Source organism: Morus notabilis, unplaced genomic scaffold, assembly GCF_000414095.1.
Source record: "Morus notabilis unplaced genomic scaffold, ASM41409v2 Scaffold747, whole genome shotgun sequence".
In the NCBI taxonomy this organism is placed as follows: Eukaryota; Viridiplantae; Streptophyta; class Magnoliopsida; order Rosales; family Moraceae; genus Morus; species Morus notabilis.
In genome coordinates this window covers 270,458-280,699 of record NW_010360787.1, presented here as the reverse complement: position 1 = coordinate 280,699, position 10,242 = coordinate 270,458, and the positions used below count along the sequence as shown (strand labels likewise).

General features: G+C 35.5%; 2 protein-coding genes and 1 long non-coding RNA gene across 4 annotated transcripts in view; 2 read left to right on the top strand and 1 right to left on the bottom strand.

The window, feature by feature from the left end:
- The first annotated feature begins 934 nt into the window (after positions 1 to 934).
- Positions 935 to 5,241, top strand: LOC21392167 (COP9 signalosome complex subunit 2). The gene is made up of 12 exons (XM_010097355.2): positions 935 to 1,044; positions 1,433 to 1,525; positions 2,043 to 2,121; positions 2,503 to 2,743; positions 2,823 to 2,897; positions 2,990 to 3,124; positions 3,366 to 3,553; positions 3,835 to 3,903; positions 3,973 to 4,063; positions 4,236 to 4,370; positions 4,746 to 4,858; positions 4,949 to 5,241. The coding sequence occupies exons 1-12, from the start codon at positions 1,041 to 1,043 to the stop codon at positions 5,037 to 5,039; spliced, it is 1,314 nt and encodes a 437-aa protein (XP_010095657.2). The 5' UTR covers positions 935 to 1,040; the 3' UTR covers positions 5,040 to 5,241.
- Positions 5,242 to 5,818: 577 nt separating this feature from the next.
- LOC21392166 overlaps positions 5,819 to 10,242 on the bottom strand; it is a 73,263-nt gene continuing 68,839 nt past the window's right edge. For both annotated transcript variants that reach the window (XM_024165122.1, XM_024165123.1), the window contains 6 exons: positions 8,440 to 8,514; positions 7,909 to 7,974; positions 7,610 to 7,798; positions 7,400 to 7,510; positions 6,416 to 6,496; positions 5,819 to 6,238 (listed from right to left, as the gene is read on the bottom strand). In XM_024165122.1, coding sequence (XP_024020890.1) covers positions 6,059 to 6,238; positions 6,416 to 6,496; positions 7,400 to 7,510; positions 7,610 to 7,798; positions 7,909 to 7,974; positions 8,440 to 8,514 — 702 coding nt within the window. In that variant the 3' untranslated portion in view covers positions 5,819 to 6,058. The remainder of the gene's footprint in view (positions 6,239 to 6,415; positions 6,497 to 7,399; positions 7,511 to 7,609; positions 7,799 to 7,908; positions 7,975 to 8,439; positions 8,515 to 10,242) is intronic.
- On the top strand, positions 6,168 to 9,485 carry LOC112091442. The gene is made up of 3 exons (XR_002902145.1): positions 6,168 to 6,178; positions 9,208 to 9,297; positions 9,395 to 9,485. It is a non-coding gene; the product is annotated as an uncharacterized LOC112091442 (long non-coding RNA).

Here is a 10,242-nt window from a genome sequence, read left to right as displayed (position 1 = left end):
CGTAGAGGCAAAGGATTATACAAACCATGAGGCTTAACCTTAGACTTAGTCTGTCTACAAGTGATACACTTCTCACATATTTTTTTCTAAATCATGTTTCATATGAGGCCAAAAGAAGTGTTCGTGTAAAACATCTAATGTCTTAGATAAACCAAAATACCCCATCAAACCACCTTCATGAGCTTCTCTAACAAGCAAGTCACACAACGAACCGTTAATTCCCGATTTGGTAAATATTATATTTAACAGTCGCTGGAGCCGGTCATTAAATTTTCAAATAAATACAATAAATATGGCATTTATTAATAAATACTACATTTAAAAGTCGTTAAAGTCGGTCGCCCAAATTTTTAGATAAATACTGTAAATACGGTATTTACCGATAAATACGGTATTTACCGGTCACCGATGTTAATCGCCGGATTTTCAAATAAATACAGTAAATGCAGTATTTATCAATAAATATATTATTTACTGATAAATATAATATTTACTAGTCACCAAAACGGGTCTCCGATCGTCGTAGCCAGCCACCGATCGCTGGAATCTACCGCTAATCACCGGTCCCTGTCATGGTGAACAACTACCAAATATATTTTCAAAAATGATTCCAAAATAAAAATAAAAACGTTTTTGTTTTCATTTTCATACAAAAAAACAAAAACGTTTTGAAAATAATTTCAAACGCACCCTATAATATGCTATTTTCATCCTTTTTCCTTTCTTTTTTTATTTATTCTTCCTAACATTGTCTCCGACGTTCCGCCGTTTCCTCCCATTGCCCAAGTCCATGGGCAAAGTACTAAAGCCGACAATCCCCAATCAGCCCACTTTAAACCGACTTGTAAAGCAAGGAAACTATAATTAAAAGAATAATAAACAAATTCTCAAAATAATAATAATAATAATAATAAATAAATAAATAATAGAAAATCTCCGAGAGTGGAGAGGACAGAGCCGGTGGGAGAAAATACCGTCTCTAGAGTAGGTTTGGAGTTTGGACGACGAACCAGAGAGAGAGCAAACCTCAATTGGATCCAATGGGTAACACCAATCTTCTTCTTCTTCTTCTTCTTTCTTTCTTTTCGAGTTTATCGTTGTGTTTTTTTATTTTTGTTCTTTCTTTTCGTCCTCTCCCCATTCTTCGTTTATCGTTGTGTTTTGCGAATTTTTTTCTTTCTTTTCGTCCTCCCCCAAATTCTTCCTTTATCGTTGTGTTTTTCGATTTTTTTTCTTCCTTTTCGTCCTCCCCCAAATTCTTCTTTTTTCCCTGCAAATTTTCTGGCCCGTTTCGATTTTCTCTTTCCTTCAAAGTTTTCTCGGAAACTAAACTTTGTATTTTCTTGGGAACGAAGCTGAGCGCAATGTAATCCTAATTTTTGTTCCGTTTACTAAGTAGAAGTAATGGGTTTTTGTTTGTATGAACTTGCAGACGCGGATATGGAGGATTATGGGTTCGAGTACTCAGATGAGGAGCCTGAAGAACAAGACGTCGACATTGAGAACCAATATTACAACTCCAAAGGTTATTTCCTCTTCAAATTTTGCTTAATTTCTGGAATTTCCTCTCCTTGTTTTGCTTCGTTTTGTTTATTTATTAAAAATGTTCTTTTCGTGCTTTTCTCCAATGTTTTCTTATCTCGAATTAGAAAGCTGAAAAATAGAGTTTGAATGTGGAATTATGAATTAAGGAGATATTAGAAGAAATATGCATTAAAAAAAAAAAACTATTGACAATTAGGGGAAAAAAAACTATGGGTTGCGACATTATTATTTTTCCCAATATTGACGATGTTTTTATATTTCCTGAATACTTGGAAATAGGTTTTCTCCTTGTTTCTATGTTGGTACTGGTAACCTTGGAAACTTAATAATATCAGCAAATTCGGTGACCTATGAATGTGTGAATCCTTAGTAAGGTGCAATGATCTCGTGTCGAATAATATTGCTCTCTGTCTCCATCACTCGCAGGAATGAGATGATGTTTTGCATTTGCCAATTGCTTTGTTATGCTGATAGTTTTCTTTTTCTGAATTAAAAAGGATTGGTTGAAACGGATCCAGAAGGAGCTCTTGCAGGGTTTGCTGAAGTAGTTCGCATGGAACCTGAAAAGGCCGAGTGGTGAGTGCCACGAGATATCATAATTCTGACATAATGCTGCCATTGCGATTGGCGTTTTGGTGAAATTACCAGTACACTTACATAATTCATCATATTCATTATTCAATCATTCAGCATAATGGTGAGATCTGCCCATTTAATATATCGTATAAAAATACTTTTAACACATTTTCCTAGAATATTGTAGTTTGTGTCTATCATAAGGGAAAACAACCATAAATTTCATGCTTTTTTTTTATTTTTATTTTTATCGGCTCTTGATGTGAACTTTTTAATTGTTTTCAGTTGGATTCTTGCCATGTTAGATGCCCATGTTTATTGTCAAAATTGAGACCTTTACGGGTCTGATTCTGATGGCTCCTTTGTTTCACTTGTTTTTAGGGGTTTTAAGGCTCTTAAGCAAACTGTCAAGCTTTATTATCGTCTGGGAAGGTATAAAGAAATGATGGAAGCATACAGGGTGATGTTGACATACATCAAATCTGCTGTGACGCGAAATTACAGTGAGAAATGTATAAACAATATTATGGACTTTGTCTCTGGTTCAGCTAGTCAAAACTTTAGTCTCCTTCGAGAATTTTACCAGACTACGCTAAAGGCACTTGAAGATGCAAAAAATGAGGTATGCTTATTAGACTGTTTTACGTAGTCATATGTCTTTAATGTCAAATGCAATATTATTATTTTTTTTTGTCATGTAGAGACTTTGGTTCAAGACAAATCTTAAGCTTTGCAAGATCTGGTTTGACATGGGTGAATATGGGCGAATGAGTAAGGTAGTTTGTTTGTCATACCTAATACTCTGAGCTTTGTGTTTGTCTGATATGTGATGGAGAACTTATGGGAATAGTCTGTGTTGCATCATTAGATCTTGAAGGAACTCCATAAATCTTGTCAAAAGGAAGATGGTTCCGATGATCAAAAGAAAGGAAGTCAACTTCTGGAGGTATATGCTATTGAGATTCAAATGTACACTGAGACTAAGAATAACAAAAAGCTTAAGGTAAGATCTCAGTTTTCATTCCGTGCTTTTGGAGTTGAAAATTATGCTCCTTTCCTATTTTTGTTTTTAATGAAATTAACGTGGGTTCTTGTATCCCTTCTACTAATGATGATTTGGCTTAGTTCAACGTGCAACTCCTTTTTGTTCTCTTAATTTTATACATTACTGATTAGTAGTTCATCTATCTGGTTATATATGCATTTTTGAATGAGCAACATCTAATATTGTGGATCAATTACAGCAATTGTACCAGAAAGCTCTTGCAATAAAGTCAGCAATACCCCATCCAAGAATTATGGGTATAATTCGCGAGTGTGGCGGTAAGATGCACATGGCAGAGCGCCAATGGGCAGAGGCCGCCACAGATTTCTTTGAAGCTTTTAAGAATTATGATGAGGCTGGGAACCAAAGGCGTATTCAATGCCTGAAGTATGTTCACAAGTTCCTTACACTATCTTTTACTTCTTAAACGTATACCTACCCCCTAGCGGACCTCTTCTTTTCTTTATTGTACTATTGATCTTAGTTCAGCCAAGATAATTCTAGTTGCATCTCTCTAATGTGAATAGATTTCATCACAATGGACTGTATAGAGAATAAATATAGTTTCAAGAACGTATCTATCTGTTCCCTCTCATGGTTTTTTTATATAAGCACCAGTTTTGCCTTTTCTTTTATTAATCTCCCTAGTTTCCTGTGTTGCTTGACAGATACTTAGTTCTAGCTAATATGCTGATGGAATCCGAGGTCAATCCATTTGATGGTCAAGAAGCGAAGCCGTAAGTTCTTTGTAATTTCTTTCTTCTGTGTGCGTATGTCGCTCCCTTTTTCTGATTTGTAAGGTACAGGTACAAAAATGATCCTGAGATTTTGGCAATGACAAATCTGATAGCAGCATATCAAAGGAATGAGATCTTGGAATTCGAGAAAATTCTAAAGGTATGGTTTTATACCCCCAAGATTATGTTGTAATGGGTTTACCTCTTCTATCATTATTTTCTGTGTCATTCTTGTTGTGATTGCATGTATGGTTATGTGTCATGTACATTTTTGTCCGTATTGTTTCCCTGCTCATATCAATTTGCTCCAAACTTATCTGTATCTGTTTCAGAGTAATAGGAGGACAATAATGGATGATCCATTTATCCGAAACTACATTGAAGATCTTTTGAAAAATGTGAGAACTCAGGTGCTGCTTAAGCTTATCAAGCCTTACACAAGAATCCGCATTCCTTTTATATCAAAGGTATGGTAGTAGTTTCTCAACATCTTAATTGGTGTTCAATTTCTCCAATTAGAATCATTCATCTTCTGATCTCCCTAATTTTGAGAACTCATTACCAAATCTGGGTTCTCAAATCTCCTGTAATTTCTTTTGCTCATCAATTGTCCCCTGTTATTCTTCTTTCCTTTTATTAATAAAATTCTCTCGTTTCTTATTTAAAAAAAAAAAGAAAAAAAAAAAAAGAAAAAATGTGGGTATTCACTTTCCGGAGGAATATAAAAACATTTAAGTTTACTTTCTAATTTTGGTATACTTTGGTTTAGAAGCCACTAGTGTGCCAGTTTAATCTTTTAGTCATACGGCAGTAAAGTTACTGGAACTTTGTTGATATGTCAGGAGCTTAATGTACCTGAAAAAGACGTTGAGCAGCTATTGGTTTCACTGATTTTGGATAATCGAATTGATGGACACATCGACCAAGTAAACCGGCTTTTAGAACGCGGTGACAGGTATGTTTTCTTTGTAATTACTGCATTATCATTCACGTAGTTATCGTTGTTATACTGTCATCATTCTCCATTTCTGCAAATATTATGCAGGTCAAAGGGAATGAAGAAATATGCTGCTATAGATAAATGGAATACACAGTTGAGATCCCTTTATCAAACCATCGGCAACAGAGTATATTGAGAGTGATTTAAACGAATCGTTTTGTTATTTTGTTCCATGAGATGCTCAATTTTCTATTATTGTGTATCGTGACTATGGTTCCAACTTTACCTGCTTGAGATCACAGCGTTGAATGAGCTGTGTGTGGCTTAGTTTTGACCTTTGATTGCTAGGATATGAATGTTATTTAATATGATCTATATACATTCTACATTGCATGGAAGAAAAGATAAAACTTTCTTTAAGTTTTTGGTGAAATTATTATATACTAGAATACAATGTTCTTCTGTCTATATGATGTGGGTGCTTTATCCTTTTATTTATTCCGTCCCTTTTGACTTTATCACATTTTGATCATAACTTAAAAAAGACTTGAAAGATTTAAATGACTAAAGCACCCTCAATTAAATTATTGGTTCAGATCTTCAACTAAGTTGGTTTCTGTTTTGGTAGTTATACGCTTGATCACTCTCAAATGGCTGCAGTTCTTTTATGAACTCTGTTACGGTCCTATTCTGTCTAGTATAGTCTAGTATTAAGATTAAACGAAGCCTTAAACGGATTATAATCTTTTGACAGAGTCAAGATCATGGTTATTTAAGATTCAACATCGATGTCGGTCCTATTAGTTTGAATTTTAGCCAAATAGCCCATCATTTTCATCATATGATCTTTGTTAGAAGACCCCAACTTCTATCTGCAGTTCATGCAGTTCATGAGGTTACGTAAAGCCTCTAAAACTTCCAATTTGTTTATTTTACATTCAACTAATGAACGTAAAGAGGACAATACTTGATATATAAAATAAGTAAATAATAATCCTTTATTGATATCAGAATGTCTAAATAACATTGTTACATTTATTCGTTAAAGGGCATAAACGCTAACATGGATAACAATAGATATCAGATTATTCTAACGAGCCTTTGATCATTAGGAACTTTGAATCCCGACTTTCTGCAATAAAAAAATACAGAATATGACTAAACAGGTTGTCATAAAGCAAAGGACAAACAGAGAAGTAGCACTCGATCATAAAGTCATGCTTTTCCTGCTGAACCAAAGAGACGCATCTTTTCTGCAATTACAGCTTTCATTGCTTCCTTTGCTGATGCCATAACATGGACAAGATCTTTCTTTGGACTTCCAAGCGAATCCATGTAAGCCTTCCGCACCTCAGTGTTTACATTGAATTTTCTCACGCCCCGCTCTATGCATTCCTGTACAAAGCAACCAAGTAGTTTGTTAGGCTAATCACCAATGATTTTTATAAACAACATGCTATTACTCTTCGACGGATTAAAGCTATAATGATGAAGAAAATCTATGACGGCCTGTGATTCGTGAAAACAAACAAGAAGTCCAATGGTGTACGAAGCTCAGATGTAAGTATGCACCTTGATAAGTTCCTTGCACAAGCCAGAAGCTCCGTGAAGCACCAGAAAGACTCCTCTATTCGAACACAAAGCATCCAAATCCTTCACATGAAATGCACTTTGGAATCAGTATCCCAAAAAATAGGATCAACTGTGGTGTATGCACTATTGAATATGCATTTATAGTATATACTATATAGTTGTGTATGTGTATGTGTAAGTCTCACGGCCTACTGCTGCACTTGACAACAAATTTCCCAAGCTCGTCAGGCAGTTCTGATTATTAAATATTGAGGTTACGTTATTCACTCATGTACGTCCATTATGGAAGTTAAAGCGTGAAGGGATTTGGTAAGCACGAGTCTCATAAGATCTAGAAGTTTAAAAGCCAATTTTTAGTCATTATCCAGAAAATAACTTTCGGTATAATAAGAAGGAAAAGGACAAATCAGACATGCAGCAAACTAGATTACACGGTACCCTTGACAGGCAATAAAGAAAGAGAAAAATAATACTAACAAGTATTATTAATATCACTATCATGGAAAGAAAACTGAAGTGAAATCTTCAGTGTCCAAGTCATAGTATATCTCTTCAATCTTTCAAGCCTAATATAAAAGTTTTAAGACTTCTCCATCTATCAAAATTACAACAAAAAAAAAAAACGACAAAAAAAAAAAACAAAGAAAAATGACGTTAAAGAATTCCATACTTCTAAACACTTTTTTAACAAACAAGTGTTGAGAACTAAAGGGGTTAGGAACGGTTTGAAAGCCTTAGTACGTGGAATATGTGAGTGGATACTATTTAGTCCAAGCGATTGAAATATATCGTGCATGTTAATAAAACAGGGAAACATAAGAGTGTGCTAGACATTCAGGAACATAACTTTAAACTTTAACAGTCCTACGATTTTAAATGCATGGGCAGGTATAAAAATGCACAGAATTAGTGTTAATTGATTATGTAAAGAGGAACTTGAAACACTAAACGTATATACTTGACCTTAAGCAAGTCAAGTCTCAGATTTGGACCACTCGCTGGATACTTTCCATGGACATTACCGATACACACAGCCAAAGAATCTATTCCGGTCTCATCAATGAACTCTTGAGCCTGAAATTCCAGCACCTAGTTAGTTAGGAACTAGGAATTGTACCATGAAAGATCGACTGAAATTTTAACATAAAGAATAATGAGGCCCCCAAAAAAGACCTGATTAACATCGGTCAGCCTTGCTTCATAATCTTCAACAGTCAAATCGTCTTCTGTCCCTGACAATCTCCCTAGTTCAGCTTCCACCAACATCCCCTTTGCGTGCGCCAAAACTGATATAAACTTTGTGTAAGAGACATTGTCCTTGAAGGACAGATGTGAACCATCTACCATAAGCGAATCAAGTCCCTGTAAAAATTATATCAGAGAATGTGAGACAATTGATTAATGATCGATAACGTGAAAGAAACTCAAACATGTAAAAACCAAGAAGGATAATAATTAATAAATCAACCTACCAACTCAAGTGCCTCGACCATGTCTTCTTTTGAAGTTCCGTGATCAAAATGGACAGTGATGGGCACCTGTCACACATTTATATGGATTATGACATTCATGCCGGTATAAATTGCAGTGTTTGTCATACTATTCATCTTTTGTCGTTACTCTTAAGGTACTGATGGTCTACCAGAAAAAGTTGCAAAAGCGAAAACATCATGTAGGTAGCTTATCGTTTTGCCATTTAACTAATTGGGAATACCATGGAAAATCCTGGCACTGAACCTTTTTCTCGTTAGATAAAGTTGAGTACTATTTTTCTTCCCCTTTTCTGTCGGTCAAATTCATCTTTTTCCTTAGAAACCCAACCTAGAAAAAAGGACAAGGATTGTTGATCTATCCTGAAATGACAAGCACACACACATGACACTTTGTGTGTGTGTGTGTGCCTGTGTGTCTGTGTGTGTGTGTGTGAGTGAGTGTTCGCAACTTTCCTCTTTCTATATTATTTCCTGTGTTCAATTTTGTCAAGTTTTTGAAATGCCTCTTACACTGGCTTGTTCCGCAGCGGCAATGCAACATGAAACCAAAGGAATCCCACCCTGTTTTAAAGCACCGGGATGGATCTGCAGAAAGAAACGAAGAAATTAGTAAAATATCTAAAATTCTTTCCTAACAAAACTGAGACAAATTTCCATGCCTCATTTCATTGATGGAAAAAACATGCACCATAAGCAATCAAAGAATTGAATAAAAACATATCAAGGATACGAGAAGGATAGTTTGCTCATCATTCATGTGTTGGGATTGATGCCCAAAAAGCATATGATGTGAGGATCTGCAGTTTCCCAAATTAAAATTTACGAAGTTCTGTTTAAGGAAATTTGGATTTCACTAAATCAGATTATTTGACTTTAGTAGATAAAGCAGAAACAGAAAGGTGGAGATTTTTTTTTTCTCTTCTCCTGCTTATCCAAAACCGGCACCACGCAGAGAGTTACCCTGCGTGGCACGCCCATCACTTCCCTGTAAAGGGAAGGTGACCCAATTAATTTGTTTTAATTGTTACAAATAGAAAGGCCTATTTCCAAATAGGATTCTATCTTCTAACACTATAAATAGGGGTCTAGAGGAGATAGAAAACTCATTCTTGAGACATTCAGTTTTTCCTCTCTCAGAGAAAAGAAGAACCAGGAGAGTTTCTCAGTTTTAATCTCTGCTTTCTCATATGTTGAAATCATAGCGGGATTCAGAAAGTATGTGTGATCTTTCCGATTGTTTTCTACAAACGCCCACACGTCCATTCATTTATACTGCAGATTGGCATGGAAGATCTAAGGATTCAAAGGAAACGAGCCATTCGTTGTTAATTAGAAGAATTTAAAAGTCATCTGCCTAATCGGACAACGGTAAATACTTATTTTTACTTGCATAAATTAATGTATTTATAGTGACTCGTTAAAAGTTTAGATAAAATTTGGAAATATATGATCTGATTGTATGCAGCGCTTCCGCAATTTTTCCATGCAATTTGTTTTTCGGAACCAACATCATGCACACGAAACATTAAGTGAGATATACAAATTTATACTACGGAAAGCCCAGATGATATGAGGTCTATTTTTGGGGAGGGGGTTACAGTCCCAATTAAGAGACCTCCTTTGACACAAGGTGGATGCCAGTAGGCCACAAGGTGAGAGGTGAAATATCTTTTAACTGGACTCCTAGATTTACCTTTCTAGTATTTGCCCACACAGAGAGAGAACTAAGTCTGTGAGAGTTGAGAGAACTAATTCTGTCCCTTCTCTTGGGCTAATGTCGTAAACTACGATGACGGTTTTTTATTTTTTATTATCATAACATTATTTGCTGCTCAAGGAGAACTCTGTGAGGTCTCCTGATATGAATTCAATTGACTATCGTCTGCATGCACTGCTATGTTCTCCTGAAAATCTAAATTTTTCATGTTGGGGCTCGAATACAGTTACTGGGTTCCTGAATGCTGGGGCTTGGATACAGTTACTGGGAAGCTCAAACTCCGACTTATTTGGTATTGTGGTGAAGGAGCTTAGATGAAACTCTAAAACAACCAAAGCGTCATCCTTTAACTAGCTTGTTTTCTTTAGTGGACTAGAAAACCAGAATATATATTTTTCAGGTCAGGCCTAGAGTTTCTGGCACAGATAAGCCATTACCCGTGCTTATGTTTTAGGGTTAATACCATAAATGGTCCTGAAGCTTACCCTCAATCCTATTTTGGTACTTGACTTTAAAATGTCCCACAATTGGTCCTTAAGATTTTACTCTATTTTAGTTTCGGTCTTTTCATTAACTAGATATTAAATATTTGACGA

Coding starts and splice junctions, on each gene's coding strand:
- LOC21392167 (XM_010097355.2), top strand. Junction 2,744..2,822: donor TTGAAGATGCAAAAAATGAG/GTATGCTTATTA, acceptor TTTGTCATGTAG/AGACTTTGGTTCAAGACAAA. Junction 4,859..4,948: donor CTTTTAGAACGCGGTGACAG/GTATGTTTTCTT, acceptor AATATTATGCAG/GTCAAAGGGAATGAAGAAAT.